Below are 18670 nucleotides of genomic sequence, written 5' to 3'. Positions count from 1 at the left end.
ATTTGTTTTTTTACATTTTGTGTCTTGGTGAAATCTTGGCAAAATTCAAATTATTTAAAACACTTTTCGCAAGGATTTTTTCCAAAATGGTAGTAAACAAAACGTCACCTGACCTGATCTTTAAAGTTTTTATTTTTTTTTAAATCGCTAAAAGAAAATGCTAATTTCACCTGTTTCTCAAACTTTTCAGCAAAGGTCTCACATCTCATCTCTGAAACAATGGGAGGCACATAACTCCACCTATGCAGCAAACATTACGTACACAAACTTCCCATTTCCACCTCCCACATATCTCTTGTGTCTACCTCACACAGACAGATATCAATTAAACATACCATAACATCATCTCCTCCAACAGAGGCATCAGGGCACAGAGCTCTCACATGGCATATCCTATGGACACCTTTGATTTCTATCTCTCGCTTGAGCGGTATCAGGAACATACCACTCTGATCCCACACTGAATATATATCCCAGTTCCACATAATATTGCTCCATGCTCTTCATCACCCTAGATCAGTGTTTTTTAACCTTTTTTTGATTAAGGAACTCTATAACTATATTGTGAAATTCTGAGGAACCCCAACCCTCTTTAATAGCCCGTCTGAGATCAAATGTATTGTAAGGAACCCCAACCCTCTCTAATAGTGTCTGAGAGCAGATGCATTGTAACTAACCCCAACCCTCTCTAATAGCGCGTCTGTGATCAGACATATTGTAAGGAACCCCAACCCTCTCTAATAGCGCGTCTGAGATCAGATGCATTGTAAGGAATCCCAACCCTCTCTAATAGTGTGTCAGAGCTCAGATGCATTGTAAGGAACCCCGACCCTCTCTAATAGCGCGTCTGAGATCAGATGCATTGTAAGGAACCCCAACCCTCTCTAATAACGTGGCTGTGATCAGATGCATTGTAAGGAACCCCAACCCTCTCTAATAGTGTGTCTGAGATCAGATGCATTGTAAGGAACCCCAATCCTCTCTAATAGCGAGTCTGAGATCAGATGCATTGTAAGGAACCCCAACCCTCTCTAATAGCGCGTCTGAGCTCAGATGCATTGTAAGGAACCCCGACCCTCTCTAATAGCGCGTCTGAGCTCAGATGCATTGTAAGGAACCCCAACCCTCTATAATAGCGCGTCTGAGATCAGATGCATTGTAAGGAACCCCAACCCTCTCTAATAACGTGGCTGTGATCAGATGCATTGTAAGGAACCCCAACCCTCTCTAATAGCGTGTCCGAGATCAGATGCATTGTAAATTCTTCTGTATTTGGTACAAACGTCCTGAAAATTGCAGGGAACACGTTGGGGATGCCTGGGAAATCCCTGTGGAAAAACACTGCCCTAGGTCTATATCTATTCTATGACAAGCTTTGACATTTGGGGTCGCTGTCATGAAATCCCAAATTTACTAGAGATATCAATGGAGTGCACCCAGCTTTTAAAAAGGGAAGCTACATTCCGAACTTGGACATGTACATTTTTCTCCTGTGCCTAAAGTAGAGTATAGTTTGGGCGCTTCAGGGAAGTGACTCAGTGCTGTTCTGTTGCAATCAGTGGCAACATCTCAGAAAACAAATGACAAAAAAAGAGCATTTTCAAATTGCTAAAATCTGAGATTTGAGAATTGCCCCAAAATTATTCATGCTGCTGAGTCTGCAGCGCAGGGGTTAACACTGCATTCCATTGCCATTTCTCAAGGGGGGGGGGGTAGGGGTGAGGAGAGCATGTGAGTCATGCTGGCAGAGCTCTTAAAGGCAGTAGAGGGGAGACCCAGAACAGCAGCTATCTGCAGATCAGGACAGCCTGCTCATACTGCATTCAAAGACTGGAACCGCAGGATGCTGCTTCTCCCGCTGCTCGGGGCTCTGTCCCTCTCTGTTTATGCAACTCAATCAGACCCCAGCTCAGAAGAGGAGACCCTGGTAAGTCTCACTGCTGGAATAGGGATGCTAAGAACAACTCGACGCACTAACATTTCAAAACAAACAAAAAAAGTTTTCCTTAGCTGCCTTCAGTTCATAGGCGTAGCTACAGTACGACCCTTTCATTGCCTTCCTGGCACTGAAGGGTTAAAACTAAACCATTGAACTCCTGAGCTGGCAGGACTGTAACTTATGAAACTAGCTATATTGCTCTAATATAAACCTGTGTGTATGTGATAGGAGTTAGTTTCCATAGCAATATATACAGTATGTGACAAAAGAAGTCTTACTCTCTAACTCTCTCTCACGCTCACTCACTATGTGAGATGGTAACTAGTTACTGTGTATGGGTGTATTACCGGAGTCAGTACATGCAGCATCAGCAGATACGTCTGACTAAGCATCTGTATGTGATGTGAACCAATAATTGAAATTAATTGCATGTAAAGATATCGTGGAGCTTATTAATGTTAGTATTCAATGTTTATGTTTGCTGCCAGGATCACTAACCGTTGCTAGTTAGATGTGTGAATGACGGGCTCAAACACTGGAACTAGTTACATGAGTGTATGGTAGGACTAGTAACTGGTTTCGTGTGCTGGTTGATGGGACGAGGTAACTAACAGGTGACACAAGCTCTCGCCTCCACTAGTGTAACCCCTATGCCATAGGGCACTACTAGATTGCAATGGCATTGTGGGGTTAACAAATAACCATGTGGACTAATCACCTGCAGTGGTGAATTTCAGCCTGGGAAGGGCGAGAAATTCCCACACAAAGTATAAAAGTGTCAGCCTCTTTTCCCCGGGGCATCAGTTCAGTTGAGTTGTTCAGTTTTAGTTGAGATTTCTGTTTCTATTTGTAACTCTCAGTAGAAGTTACTGTAATGAAGAAGCAGATGCTGATTAATTGTTAGCTGAAGCGTTGATCCAAACCACACTTATCCTGGTCCTAAACGTATCCCAGGAGGTTTGCCTATTTTGGGATGATTCCTGGTAGTACACTGGCACCCTCTTGGGCCTTGTCCAGGGTGACGCTGAGCGGGCTCGCGGTGGCCGCGATGAAACACATGGCTGCAATGTGTGTGGCCAGCGTGAGCGAGCGTCTGCGCATGCACGGCGCTTAGCGGCTCGCAGAGGCAAGCAAATTTGATTATGCCGCTCGTTGGCGCAACACGTGAGCGGTTCGCCCAATGAGGGCGAACCAGCTCCGTGACATCATGGCCGCACCCCCGCGTGCAACTAGCTGGCCATAAATCGCCCGGGCAAGCAGAGCACGTGATGTCGCCTTCATTTCTGCTAAGCCGTGTGCTCTTCTCAGATCTGGAAATCATTGAGGGGAGAAGTTTTTTTTTTTTAATGGAAATTAAGTAATCAGTTATCTTTGAAGAACTGTAAATAAATGTTGTAATAATTTTTTTTTGTTTTCCCACCGCTCATTGACCTGCCCAGAAGAACCCTGTAGACCAGGGTTGTGAAACATGCGGTCTGCGGCCCGCATGTGACTTGACGAGCACTTTCGTCCGGCCCGTAGACAATGGCCACCAAGAGTGCAGCAAGGGGCGGTAGCTTCCAAAAGCCAGCAAAAGTGGCATTTTGGCCCGCCCCATCTGTCCTTGCAGTGAGGTGAAAAGAGGCGCGGGGAGGGACGGTGTGACAAAGGGACAGCGCGAGCGAGGGGAGGGACCCGTCTGTCCTTGCAGTGATGTGATGGGAGGGACGGTGTGAGAAAAGGGAGGGACAGCGCGAGCGAGGGGAAGGACCCGTCTGTCCTTGCAGTGATGTGATGGGAGGAGGGACGGTGTGAGAAAAGGGAGGGACAGCGCGAGCGAGGGACCCGTCTGTCCTTGCAGTGATGTGATGGGAGGGACGGTGTGAGAAAAGGGAGGGGCAGCGTGAGCGAGGGGAGGGACCCGTCTGTCCTTGCAGTGAGGTGATGGGAGGAGGGACGGTGTGAGAAAAGGGAGGGACAGCGCGAGCGAGGGGAGGGACCCGTCTGTCCTTGCAGTGAGGTGATGGGAGGAGGGACGGTGTGAGAAAAGGGAGGGACAGCACGAGCGAGGGGAGGGACCCGTCTGTCCTTGCAGTGAGGTGATGGGAGAAGGGACAGTGTGAGAAAAGGGAGGGACAGCGCGAGCGAGGGGAGGTACCCGCCTGTCCTAGCCGTGAGTTGAAGGGCGAGAGGTGCGGTCCACTTGGTTTGCAGGACACGTGGCGCCGGCCCTGCTAGTGAGGGTTGTAAGGTTTTTGGGGGGAAAATGTGCCAGATTCCTGTGAAATTAAATAGTTAAAGAAAGAAACTGTAAGAGAGTGAGGTGAGAGTGTAAGAGAGTGAGGCGGGAGTGTAAGAGAGTGAGGCGGGAGTGTAAGAGAGTGAGGCGGGAGTGTAAGAGAGTGAGGCGGGAGTGTAAGAGAGTGAGGCGGGAGTGTAAGAGAGTGAGGCGGGAGTGTAAGAGAGTGAGGCGGGAGTGTAAGAGAGTGAGGCGGGAGTGTAAGAGAGTGAGGTGGGAGTGTAAGAGAGTGAGGCGGGAGTGTAAGAGAGTGAGGCGGGAGTGTAAGAGAGGGCAGAGTGTAAGAGAGTGAGGCGGGAGTGTAAGAGAGTGAAGCTGAAGTGTAAGAGAGTGAGGCGGGAGTGTAAGAGAGTGAGGCGGGAGCAGGGCCGTCTTAACAGCATTATAGGCCCCTGGGCAAAGAAGTGCACTGGGCCCTGCCTACACAACCACTCACAGGAATAAAAATGTAAATTGTCAATAAAATAAACTTATATTTATTGGTACCTCCAACAAAACCGTTAATTGCCTCCTGCGAATCCGTTACAATATTCTGCTTCCATAACATTGCAAGCAATAAAAACGGCAACATTTCTCTCGCCAATGCAGACACGCCAACTCTCCGCTACAAGTTGTCATTTTTCTCCTACCAAGTTAGCGGGAGATTTGAATGTTGAGGCGGGTGATCGGAAAATTCGTGTTAAATTCTGGTCTGTACATAGATTAGAGTCGGGCCCCCGGACAACTGCATAGCTTGCCCATGCGTTAGTGCGTTAGGGCGGGAGTGCAAGAGAGTGAGGCCGGAGTGAAAGAGGGTGATGCCGGAGTGAAAGAGGGTGATGCCGGAGTGAAAGAGGGTGAGGGGTGGGGTGGGAGAATGTAAGAGAACGAGGGTGGGAGTGTAAAAGAAGAGGAGTAAGAAAGGGGACATGTACGGGAGAAGGAGCTGATCAGTGAGTAAAGACACTGACTGGCACTGAGTTTGAAGCAGGGAAACCTCGTTCAATTCCCGGTGTCGGCTCCTTGTGACCTTGGGCAAGTCATTTTATCTCCCTGTGCCTCAGGCACCAAAAACATCGATTGTAAGCTGCACGGGGCAGGGACCTGTGCCTGCAAAATGTCTCTGTAAAGCGCTAAGTAAAACTAGCGGCGCTATACAAGAACATGCTATTATTATTATGTGAAGGAGAAGCAAATGAGAAGAACAGTATGTAGGGGAGAAACTGCAGAGGAGGGGAACGTGGGGGAGAAGCAGGTGTATTTTGAAAATGTATGGTACGTATGATGTACAATGAAATCTGATCGGGCCCATCATATGAATTGAGTTCCACACCCCTGCTGTAGACCCCGTGGCAAAGAAGGGGCTACACAAGTTACTTGGGTCACTTACATATGCATGTATCTTCTTATTCAGTGTCTGTCATGAGCCAATAATTGTATCCAGTTAAGAACGGAACCTGTAGCTGAGTATTAAGGGCGCCAGTAAGTGTGTGTGACAAGAGCCAGTAGCAGTAACTAATGATAGGTTGTGTAATATGGCAGCTGGTAATGGTAACTAGCTATGGGTGTGTAAAGCAGAAATTTGCATTGCTACATCAATTTTATTGTATTTTGTTTGGACTTGGGGGTCTCTGGGTATCACCGCAGTTCAGCTTAAACAGAGCTGCATTTTCTAAAGCTCAAAATGGCTGTAGACAAGAAACTGCCAGTGAGCCAATCCATAGTGGAGATTTATGAGGTCTCTACACCTGCCTGGCTCACAGACTGGGAGCTACCCAGGAGATTACTTGGAAAACACCAAACGCCCTCTTTATACATTATCAAATATCTCTGGAATTGTGGTGCCTTAGGATGTAAAGCCACCACAGTGCTGTGTTAGGAGATCACTCTGAACAACCCCTAAAAAGAGGGCTTAGCAGAGGGGATTTCTGCTTTTACAAGAGCCCATGTGTCTGTATGAGATGAGAGCTGATAATGAGGGTTTCTCCTGCTGCATGGGATTTCTCCTCTGATCTCCATCTCTCTCCCCTACTATAGAGATACCTACAGCAGTTTGGATATTTACAGAAGCCCTTGGAGAGTGACAGTGAGGACTTCAGTCCTGAGGAGGTGCAGGAAGCTCTGCGGTAAGATGCCACAATATAAATGTGTGGGGTTTTTTTTTTTACTTATATGGAACTAACAACGTACACACACACTGTAGATAGAATATTACAGTAACAATGAGGCACTCTCCCAAAGAGGAGATGATATAAAGTGATTGGGCAAGTCACTCTAAGTCACAAAGAGAGCAGCCATGAAGTTCACCAGTGGCTTTGTGCACACCTTCAAATATCTCAAAAGTTGCCGCAAAACTGGCAAAATGTTTCTACAGAGACTGAAAAACCTGAAAGATCATTGTGATCATTGTGAGATCTATCTCTCCCCTGTGTAGAGTTTTCCAGCTGGCTTCTCAACTACCTGGAACAGGTGTCCTGGATGACATCACCTTGGAGAAAATGAGGCAGCCTCGATGTGGCCTAGAAGATCCCTTTAACCAGAAGACCCTGAGATACCTGCTCTTGGGTAAATAAACTGGGGATGGTCTTGCATTCATCTTTACTGGGTTTTTGCTGGGGGCCTGAATGCTAGTGGTAACGTCCAGTGGATCTCATCACTGTCTTGCTCATTTCTAGGGTAGATTGTATTTTCAGGTCTCATGAATACAATCAGAATATGTTACGGTCGCGTATGTCGTTGTGTACTGACCAGGAGACAGACCGGCAAGGCAGAGGTGGAGAGTAGAGACCAACCCGTACCTGGCATCCAACTCCTGAAGAGTAGTGTAGTAAGGTTCAGTCCGAGGTCAGGGCAGGAGATGGCAGGATAAACGTGATCACTGTTCCTGGGTCAGGGCTGGAGAAGGCAGAGTAGTAGAGGTCATAGTTTCGAGGTCGTCAACGATAGGCAGGACACGGCTTCCAGCAGGGAACAAGGTAAGCTGAACCTTGCATAGGCAAGGAATAGAGGGGAATGAAGCCTTATAAAGGGAGCTGGCAGGCGCAGAATGAGGCTAACTTCCTGCCTCGGCGGCCATGTTGGTAGAGGCAGATGTCCTGCCTCGGCGCCCATGTTGAGGGATCCTTTATAGAACGGGTGGCGAAACTGAGGCGCTGCCTTGAAGAGAATGCTACACTGTCACAAATAATATAAGTGAACAGGTATATCAGACGGTGAACGAGAGTAAGCGACCGAACGTTTTTAAGTTATACTGGCCCAAACTCTCGCTGCTGCTCAGCTGAAAGAGGGTCTTCCCAGGATCCTCAGGAAATAGATGCAAACAGGTCAACAGCGAGCGCACATAAAACAAAAAAAGAGAATAATGCACAATTAATTGTATGTTAACTTGCTCTAAATGCATTGATCATGAAATCTGAGGTAGTGACATGTGAACTACATGTACAAAAAATAATAATCAACACTCACACGGCCATATGTGAGTGACAATCACATCTGTTGCAGAATAAAACTGCTCTGGAATGGCATCAACTCCTGTTCCTGATTGAGCACCTTCACGTCAATTCCAGGGATCCCTCAGACAAAAGATGAGATGGAAACAGCATGTGTCGATCTCACATGCAAAAGTATTCACAGTGAAGTGAATAAAGGTGATATGGGGTATAAATATATAATAAATAATATTCACTCACATGGGCTAATGTGAGTGCCCTCCTATCTCAAGGTTGATGGTGACCCGCAATGTGCTCGTCTCACACCTTAGTCTCCTCGTCATGTAGTGACAGATGGAGATAACGTGTAAGGGATATCCATTTATTAAATACAACAAGTAAAAGAATAAAGGTATAAGTATGCAACTTACACATAATAGTCCATAAAACTGTGCGCCTTAGGTATCTTACAGGTTCCTGCTATGATGTTGTTCCCTCCGTGTCCGGAGGTGCTTGCCGTGTCCGGAGGTGCTTGGTGAGCTACGGTGGCTGCAACAGGAAAAAAGTCCTTGAGAATGTGAACGACCGGTTTCGCTATTCAGCTTCATCTGGTTCATGAGATCCTGCAGTGCATCCTTTCCTTAAATACCCTCTGAGGAGGGTATACACAATCTATGGACATAGCATTCACAATTTGAATACTCCCGCCCCCTCCTCAGAGGGTATTTAAGGAAAGGATGCACTGCAGGATCTCATGAACCAGATGAAGCTGAATAGCGAAACCGGTCGTTCACATTCTCAAGGACTTTTTTCCTGTTGCAGCCACTGTAGCTCACCAAGCACCTCCGGACACGGCAAGCACCTCCGGACACGGAGGGAACAACATCATAGCAGGAACCCGTAAGATACCTAAGGCGCACAGTTTTATGGACTATTATGTGTAAGTTGCATACTTATACCTTTATTCTTTTACTTGTTGTATTTAATAAATGGATATCCCTTACACGTTATCTCCATCTGTCACTACATGACGAGGAGACTAAGGTGTGAGACGAGCACATTGCGGGTCACCATCAACCTTGAGATAGGAGGGCACTCACATTAGCCCATGTGAGTGAATATTATTTATTATATATTTATACCCCATATCACCTTTATTCACTTCACTGTGAATACTTTTGCATGTGAGATCGACACATGCTGTTTCCATCTCATCTTTTGTCTGAGGGATCCCTGGAATTGACGTGAAGGTGCTCAATCAGGAACAGGAGTTGATGCCATTCCAGAGCAGTTTTATTCTGCAACAGATGTGATTGTCACTCACATATGGCCGTGTGAGTGTTGATTATTCTTTTTTGAACATGTCGTTCACATGTCACCACCTCAGATTTCATGATCAATGCATTTAGAGCAAGTTAACATACAATTAATTGTGCATTATTCTCTTTTTTGTTTTATGTGCACTTGCTGTTGACCTGTTTGTATCCTTTATAGAATAGAAGAGCAGAACTTCATCTCCCATTCAAAATATCAGGGAATGGGTTCACAAGGTCATGCTGCCTATGATTCTGTGGCACTCAGTGCTTCATAGTTAATAAAATCATTGGGGCTTTATTCAGCATTGGTGTCCAGGTGGTATGATTCTCAAGGGCTTATAGCTGCTGTTCCTTGTATCACTTTTGCGTCAGTTTTGCAGCTGAGACAGTATGATTGCTTTGCAGTTCAGGAGATGAGTAATATTCACAAGTCCTTTGATGGTGATGGTGATTTTGCATCGGGAGAGGTTATCCCACAGGGACACTATTCCGAAAATGCTTCAGGGTTAAGCTCAGGGGTGAAAATATGATGGAATAGTGCAAGTGAAGTAGTCGGGTAACCTGTATAGTAAGGACGCTGCTGGGGTTCTGGGTCTATATTAGATGTCCATGGCCCTACAGTATGTGACTGTCTTTGCTGCAGTTTTGCAGACAGGAAACGTAATAAATAACTCCAAAATGATCAAGGAGATTGATTGTTCTATTTCCTAATATTATTATTGAATTATATGTTACTCTTATAGCACTAGCAATGCACGCAGCGATGTACATATTTTGCAAGCAAAATGAATCTCTGTGTCAGGGAGTTTACCATCTAATGCTTGTGCCTGAGGCTCAGGGAGATAAGATGATTTACTCAATGTTACAAGGAGAGCTGATACTGGGATTGAAACCACTTCAAACCGAGTGACATTATCACTGAGCTACTGTACCTCTATGTGATCCAGATACAATCACTATGTGAGAATAAAGTAACACTGAGTAAAAACAATATATATATATATATTTATTATTATATTTTTTTAAGTATGTAATCCATCTTTAAGTAAGTGGTTAGTAGCCAAGACTCCATTTCATAATCAATATATGGAGTTCCTTCTTGATCTTTAAATAAAGATGCTGCAACTCCGTTCCTATGAGCTTCGTCACAAAAATAGACTTTTTGTGTATGAGAGAAACTCAGAATAACTTCTATCACAAAGTCACAGTCACTGTGTAGGAGGTGGTCAATCTACTTATGTTACTCTCGTTCACAGTAACTGTGTGCTGCCTTGTAATTATCTGATACTCTTTACTTGCATGACAGTGAGATTACTCAGGCTCCCTTTGACTATACTTTGGTTAGGTCGCTGGAGGAAAAAGAACCTGACTTATCGGATATACAATTCCACTCCGGACATGACATCTGCTGCTGTGAGGACCGCCATCCAATCAGCTTTCAAGTACTGGAGTGATGTCACCCCCCTGGCCTTCAGGGAAACCATAAATGGAAGAGCGGACATACGCATATCATTCCACCAGCGTGGCATCAGCTGCTCACGCCCATTTGATGGTCCTGGTAAGCATCACGCTGATTATGTTCCCAATTAAGTGTCATACCTCTAGGAATACAGAGCCTCTGGGTACCAGATACAAAGCACTACCTATACAAATAAGGTTGTATGCTAAATGAAGTGTGATACCTCTATAGATATAGTACATCTTGGTGCATCTCAAGGATTCTTCTAGGAATACAGTTCCTCTAGGTCCGAGGTGGGCAACCCTGTCGCCAATCGCCACAAGTGGCGAATTGGCCATGAAAGTGGCGAATTTGAGTTTGCCATCTCCCACAGTAAAATAAATTGTTCCTGACGATGTCTGCTGGTTTCTGCTTTCTGAATGAGTCAACGAAGTGAACCAGCCTATTTTGATCTGGTTTAATACTGATTGGCCGGCGAAGCCGGCCAATTCAGTTAAACAGCAATTCTACTTGTTGCCAAGTAGAACAAAGAAAAACCAGTCAAACAAATATATAAGGGAACCAACAAGTGCACTGTAAAAAATGCACTTAAAAAAGAAGGGTTAACTCAAAAGAACCCATGATGGGGGATACTGAGCAGAGCAACCCGCCTAACGCCCACTGGGAGGCAAACTCCAAAACCGTCCCAGCGGACTCGGCGTACGTGTACTCTGCCCAAATACGGGAGTGCACCAGCGCCCGGAATACTGCCACGATGTTTGTTGGGGCCCCCCTCTCCAAACACTGCTTCCTGGTCTTGTAAATGGCTACCTTAGCCACTGCCAGGAGCAGGTTGACTAGGAGATCCCTAGGCTTATTGTCTCAGGACACTGGGCACCCAAAAATAAAAAGATGAGGGGAAAAACCCAGCCAGAACTGCAGAAGAAGGCTCCTCAAGGTGGATTAGAGGGGCTGCAGTCTGGCGCAGCTCAGATAAATGTGGAATACGGACTCCCGCTCGCCACAGAAGGGACAGGCGGCGGGGGAGTCAGTGAAGTGTGCCAAGTACTCTCCTGTGCCCAGTGCACCGTGGAGGACCTTCAAACTCAAATCCCCGGCGGGACGGGGAACCAAAGCTGAATAGAGCTCTCTCCACCGGGGTCTCTCGCCCTCGTTCCCAAGAAATACCCGCCTCCAGATGGTATCTGGGCGGGTGACAAGGGCGAGGTAGTGCACTATATGGAGCACCAGAGAATACAGGACTTTCCTCGGCCTGCCGCGAAAACATGCCGGGGACAGTCTCGCCGCTCATAGTCCAGGAGATCCCCGACTCTGGTCACTTATGCCAGGATTAGCCGGCGGTAAATAGAGGGTGAATCCAACATCCGAGCCCCCACTGCCGGATTATACAGCAGGGGCTCGGCGAGGAAATCAACCGCCACCGCCTGTTCCTTCCTGGTCGCGGAGACCAGTTTCCAGGCCTTTAATAAGTCCCGGTAGTATGCCGGCAGCTCCGAGAGGTTTCTTCCTAAACCCTCGGGCCTGATGATAAACAGTTGCCGGTCATACCTCATACTGCGCAGCTGGCGAAAGAAACTGGTCGCCAGCTGGCACCACTGCGGAGACGGATCCGCGAATAGGTATCTCTGCAGGTATTGGAGGCGGAAAGTGTGTAACTGGGAGCGGACACACACCACTCCCTGTCCACCCTCCTCCAAAGGAAGGCACGCAACCCCCACAGAGACCCAATGCTTCCCCATCCAGAGAAAATCCATCAATCTCCTCTGGATCTTGTTATAAATTCGGGGGGCGGACCCATGGCTATCAGCCGGTGCCAAAGCTGACTGGCCACCAGCTGGTTGATCACCAGGGTTCTTCCCCTAAGGGAAAGCATTCTCGACAGATACACCCATGACCCCAGACGAGCAATGACTCGTTCTTCAAGTTCACTGAAGTTTTCTGGGGCTGGGTCCTCCGCAGCAGACAGGTAGACTCCCAGATATTTGAGAGTATCGCTCCCCCACGAGATATTACGAAATGCGGGGGGCAAAGAGTCCACCTGTAAGGGACCCACCAAAATGCCGGAGCACTTGGACAAGTTGATCCGAGCAGAAGAGGCCGCGGTGTAGACCTCTTAGCATGCTTGTGCCCGCTCCAGACCATCTAGGTCCTGGGCCATGAGGAGCACGTCATCGGCATAAGCCACAGGACTACCCGCATGCTGGGCTCCCGCAGCACCAGCCCGGTGAGCCTCCTCCTCAGTAGGCAGAGGAAGGGCTCGATGGCCAGCGCGTATAGTTGCCCAGACAGGGGACACCCCTGACGTACTCCCCGACCAAACACAAAAGGTGCCGTCAGGGACCAATTAATTTTTGCCAGACACTCTGCAGAGGCATACAGCATCTGGAGAAAGCCCACAAATTGTGGGCCAAAGCCAAACTCCCGCAGGGTGTGCATGAGGTAACGGTGATCCACCCTGTCAAACGCCTTCTCCTGATCTAGGGACAGGAGGGCGAGTGACAGACCAGTCCTCTGCGCGTGGTGTAGCAGGTCCCGGACCAGAAAAATGTTGTCATGAATGCTCCGGCCCGGGACAGTATAGGACTGGTCGGGGTGAATCACCTCTGCCAGCACGGACTTGAGCCTCAGCGAGAGCGCTTTAGCTACGATCTTATAATCCGTGCTGAGCAGTGAGACCGGTCGCCAATTAGAGATCTGGCGGAGATCCCCCTTCTTCGGCAGCAGAGACAGTATTGCCCGCCGACACGAAAGTGGCATCTCACCGATCTCCAGGGCTTCGGCCAGGACCTCGGTGAAATCAGGTCCCAGCATCTCCCAAAAAAAACGGAAGCCCGTCTAGCCCCGGCGCTTTTCCGTAGGACATGAGATTAAGAGCTTCAGAGAGCTCAGTCAGTCAAAGGTAACTCAAGCCGCTCTCATCCACCCTCGCCGACCGTGGGAAGCCCCTCCCATAAGACCCTGCACGCATCCGGCTGGATGGACTCCGGAGAGAAAAGATCTACGTAAAAACTCCGGGTTCTGTACCGGATGCTCTCCGGGTCAGTCAGAGGGGTACCGTCCTCTGCTAGCAAGCAGGTGATATGTTTACGGTTTCCCCTCTTTTTCTCCAGCGCATAGAAGAGGCGCGACCCGCGACCCTCTTCCCGAAGGAAGTGGATGCGGGATCGCACATACGCCCCCCGAGCTCTCCGATCTTCCAAGTCCCGGAGAGCGCACTTCCTCTCCACATACGCACTCTGCAGGAATTGGTCTCCTGCCACAGACAGCCGCTTCTCCAGATCAAGCACCTCTTCCCTAAGGGTCTCGATCTCAGCATCGCGCTGCCTGCTGGCACCTTTAGTGTGCTCTTGACAAACGAGGCGCAGATGAACCTTGCCCACGTCCCACCACTGCTCTAACGTGGCAAAGTTTGACCTGCAACCTCTCCAGGCCATCCAAAAGTCTCGGACCGACGTCGCAAACCCCTTGTCCTCCAACAACGTATTGTTGAAATGCCAATAGGCGGCCGAGGGCGCTGCTGGTATTAGCGCCACCGTCACGGACACACAATTGTGGTCCGAAAACGGCGCTAGCCTAATGGTACTGGACTGAGCTCGCGACAGGCTGTGGCTGGATATGTACAGCCTATCGATCCGGGACCAGGATATCCGTCCACCTCTAAACACTCTAACATAGGTGAACTCAGTGGATAACCCGGGATGTTGTTCTCGCCAGACGTCTACCAAGGAGTAGCGGGTGATGACCTCCCGCAAGGCCGACGTAGAACTCGGATGTGGCTCCGGACCATTCCGGTCCCTCAGAGCCTCGAGGGTGCAGTTAAAATCACCCCCGAGCACCACGTGTTCGTCCGCGTCGACTGTCTCCAGGTATTCGGACAATCTGACGAAGAACTGCCTTCTCAGGGGTCCGGTGGCAGGAGCATACACGTTCAAGAAATTAAACGTGTAGTCCTCGTGCCGGACCCTGAGATGCAACAGGCGACCTGGAACAACAGTTTTGGCAAACAGCAGCTCAGGTTGAAAGGATTCTGAGAACAGGGTGACCACCCCACAAGATGTCGAAGTGAGGTGGCTGAAAAAGACCTTGCCTCGCCACTCTGATGCCAGCTGGAGTGGTATGGGTTTCCTGCAGGAAACTCACAGAATACTTTCCCTTTTGTAAAAAGGAGAGTACCTGGAACCTGCGAAACCCGTCGTTACATCCATTTACGTTTAGCGTACCGATGCTCAAAGCCATTGGTAATCAAGAGTCTTGATTTCCATAGGCGCTCAGGGTACTATACCCCAAGAAGCCTTTACGTGAACTCGCAACACTTTGTTAAACTTTAGGACCCGAACATGTTCGATAGTCCCGGAAAGTTTGGCCTTGTGGTTAGCCTTGATATATACTCTGAGAGAGTGGAGAATGACCGAAGCGTCCTTCCACCTCTCAAGGGCCAACTGCACCTTCGTATGTCCGTGTCTACAGAGGGTATCATCCAGGAAACTATCTAGCTCCCAGGCAGGGATAACGGGGATCGAGGAATCCACCGACTCAATGGTGCCAGAGGACTCCCCTCTGAGCCCCAACTCCCCAGGCTCCTCTTGGCTGGAGAATTCAAGACCCCCGTCCTTCTCTGCGGGGGTCTCTCTCAGCCCTAGATTGGATCCCCTCCTCGGTGTTTCCACGAGGGGGTCCACTGTGCTCTCCACCTCCATCCCCGAGTCAGGATGTTCAGGGGCAGCTGGTGGCGACATGGCAGAGGCAGTGGTCTCCCGAGAGTCCTCGGGGGCCACAGAAGCACACAATGCCCTACTAGTTTCCTCAAGCGCCATACAGATGAATGGCATGCCACAGGTGTTCGCATCACCTGCGGGAGGTCACTCACCAACCGTGGGAGGGCACTCACTAGCAAGAGGACCTCAAAGGGAGGGTCTATCCCAGCATTCACTCCCAATAAAGTGCCTGCCCAAAACTCCGCACTAAGAGGGTTCAGGTCAGACAACTCCCAGATGTAATCGAAAGTGCTCACCAAAACATCCTCCAAACCCCCACCCACGGGGGTCAGCCCTAACCCATCTCCTTCCTCTGGTGACGCAAACCGGGGCCTTTTATCCCTATGTGCGTCACCCGAAGGTGGTACAACCAGAAGGGGATCCCGGTCGACCCCTGGGTCCCCGAAGACAGGTATCTTTTTTGTGTCCGATGGGGTAAATTCACCGAAACACAAGTCTCCGGGGGATGCTCTCCAACCCAGAGGGGCGTTGGGAGGCTCCCCAACGTCTATCTCTAGGGGTAAGGCCTCATGCTGTTGAGCACTTTGGCCTTCCACCCCAGAGACGTCGGGTACCTCCTCTTGCATTCCCTCCAGATCTTCGAGGGGGGGGGGGTTTCATTTATGGGATCCGGCTCACACTGATTAATCTCAACCAGTGGGCCGGATGGAGCCACCTCATGCGGAAATGATGTTGCGTTCCCTTTTGGAGACATCCGCGGGTGAACGTAATCCGTTTCACCCTTCTCGACCTCCTCAAACGCCCTCGTTTTTATTTTTAAATTTGCTCTTCCTGGGGATTGATTCCCCAGGAGAGGGTGCCGCTGCCTCCCCAGCAGGAGCTTCCTCCTGCTCCCCCGCACCCTGTACGGTGCTTACAATGGGGGTAAGCTGTTCTTGGGGGGGGACAGCGACAACAGAGGGTGACTGTTGTGGGGTGGCTTTTACATTCTCTCTCTGATCTTTAGGGAGAGGTTCAGATGTCACCGCCCGAGATGGGGCAGCGACATTTTCTGCGGTCCCAGGGGGGACCTTGGCCCTCGAGGGCTTTATCTTCTCCCTCTGTTCTTTTGGGAGAGGTGTAGATGTCACCGCCCGAGATGGGGCAGCGACATCTCCTACGGTCCCAGGGGGGACCTGGGCTCTCGAGGGCCCCGCTGTGGTAAGCACAGCGGTACCGGGTGAACTTGGCAGAGAGAGGGGCGGGTGCGGGAGCTGAGGTGGGATTCCTGTTCCCTTTGGGGCAACTCCTACGAGTGTGCCCCAGCTCCTTGCACAGATAACACCTAACCCCCTCCGTGCCATAGAAAAAAGTATATTGAATGCCCTCGTAAGGCACCCTAAAGGAACCCTCCACAGATTCTGTGCTCCCCGGCAGCAGCAGTTGTACCTGCCGCCTAAATGAGAGCACATGCCTCAGCGCCCTATCCCTGCAGCCCAAAGGCAATTTTGTTATAGGAGACTTAATGTCTCCCAGGGTTTGCAGGTGTGGCCTCATGAGGCTGTCTGGGATGAAGGGGGGCACATTTGAAAGAATGACCTTTGTGCCTAACCCCTCCATGGGTTCTATAGGGATGTAGATCCCCCCCAAAATTGATGCCTTTCTGCACCAGGGTGTGGGTGGCAGCCTGCGTACGGAGGAAGAAAATGCCCCTCCCATACATCTTGCTGGCCGCCACCACAGCAGAGGGACCCACAACGTCTGCCACAGCCCTTACATAGATCTCCATGTTAAGGCCAGGTGACATTGGGCATCTCACCCCAAGCTTCCTGCTCACACCGGGCGTGGCCCCAGCATTGTTGTTGCTGGGGTCGACGCCTACAGCTGTTATCTGCACCCATGTTTGAACTGGGGCCGCAGGGGCCACACTGCTAACAGGCGCTGGGGAGGCGTGGCCAGGGCACTGGAAGGACCAGGCCTAGGGCTGTGACTAAGAGTGTTGCTCCTAGGGGCCACATTTTTTGGTGTCCTGTATCCGGGTGTGGTCCCCGTTGCCACACTACTCCTACCTCCCTTAGGCATGATAATATTAAGCCTTTTAGTCAGGGGAGGAGGAAGTGTTTAGAGAGAAAGGTGCAAAGAGGAACTGTCCTTTTAAGAACCAATTAACCTCTCTGCAAAGGGAGGGGGAAAAAAGCAGCTTTTAAAACCTACTGCAGTTTTAAATCTTTCCCCCCTTATTAGTTACTCTCTCTCTGTTGTAATAGGCAACACCACAATTTTAACAAGTCTTTGAAGAAAAGACACAGAGCTCTTAATTGCAGGTGAGAAAAGAGGAATCAGGCTTAAGAAATAAAGTGAAAATGGAAGTAAAACAACCAGGGGTGTGGGAGGGGAGAGGGGTTGAAAGCTACAGTACCAGCCAGCCAAAGTGCAGCTTGTGCTGGGTTGAAAAATACTGCAGTCCCTGGGTGAAAAACCAAAAACGGTTTTTAAACCCCAAAAACAACCTTTAAACCTCTACAAAACACACAATCCCCCACAGTTTCACTCCAAAATAACACAAATGAAAAGAAGAATACAACCCGATTCCACAATGCCTAGGAGCTCTGTACATACACTTCTGAGGGAAGCAGCAGCAGCAGGTGAAAGTGCTGAGGTGAGGGAAACAGCAGCAGGTGATAGTGCTGAGGTGAGTGACGCAGCAGCAGGTGATAGTGCTGAGGTGAGTGAAGCAGACGAACAGTGTGTGTTGTTTTAAATGTTTGATTGAGCAACCTAATGTCTCAATTTTTACATGGTGTGGTGATTTTTCACTTCTCATTCACCACACCCGTGGCTACATTGAAATATAGGTTGCCCACCTCTGCTCTAGGTAATCCCTCATTTTGAATAATATAGTTCATGAAAACACGATTATAGGCTTCTCACATGCCTCTGAGATCCACTTATTCATAGATGGTCTAACTTATTCTCAACACCCATGGGTTAAAAAGCAGATCAGTATTATTTAAAAAAAAATGTTCTTACTTTGATCCTAAACCACCTAACATATTAGATCCTTGGTCCTTGACAGTCATGCGGTTAAGTTGCTTTGTGTCAAAATATAAGCACGTAGATGAATTTGTAATATTACTATGTACAGTATATAGAAAATCAGTATCAATGTTTTGGTGCCAAATGGAATCTTCCTTAGCATAGCTGATGAGAACTCTGGTGAAAGTGCCAGTTGGCACCAAAAGCTTGGGTCAAGGTTTGGATATGTATGGCACAGTGTCACTATTTTTTAAGGCACGTCAAGCACTGTGCTTCATATTCAAATTTAATGGGCAAAGCTGCAAGTGTACTCTACACAACTCTACACAACTCTACACAACTCTACACAACTGTAAGTGAATCTGTGAATCCTTATTGATTGGAGGCCAAGATTGTGGGTGTACAATATCAATGAGTGCTGCAGTTACTCTGTTGTGTAACTGGCCACAAATAATGTATTTTTCTAAACCCCTGCTTCGACCAATTAATGCCTTTTCATGCAGGAAATCAGACAGTGCTGAAATTTACCCTGTTTCGAGAA

At 48.7% G+C, this 18670-nt stretch overlaps 1 protein-coding gene across 2 annotated transcripts in view; it reads left to right on the top strand.

The window, feature by feature from the left end:
- Positions 1–1757: 1757 nt before the first annotated feature.
- MMP19 (matrix metallopeptidase 19) overlaps positions 1758–18670 on the top strand; it is a 34324-nt gene continuing 17411 nt past the window's right edge. The window contains exons 1-4 of one of the 2 annotated variants that reach the window (XM_075591395.1): positions 1758–1927; positions 6234–6322; positions 6631–6761; positions 10286–10498. In XM_075591395.1, coding sequence (XP_075447510.1) covers positions 1844–1927; positions 6234–6322; positions 6631–6761; positions 10286–10498 — 517 coding nt within the window. In that variant the 5' untranslated portion in view covers positions 1758–1843. The remainder of the gene's footprint in view (positions 1928–6233; positions 6323–6630; positions 6762–10285; positions 10499–18670) is intronic. The other variant, XM_075591396.1, reaches the window with a different exon arrangement.

This window comes from Ascaphus truei, chromosome 3, assembly GCF_040206685.1.
Source record: "Ascaphus truei isolate aAscTru1 chromosome 3, aAscTru1.hap1, whole genome shotgun sequence".
NCBI lineage: Eukaryota > Metazoa > Chordata > Amphibia > Anura > Ascaphidae > Ascaphus > Ascaphus truei.
The sequence above is the reverse complement of the archived record's forward strand: the minus strand, read 5'-3'. Positions and strand labels throughout refer to the sequence as shown.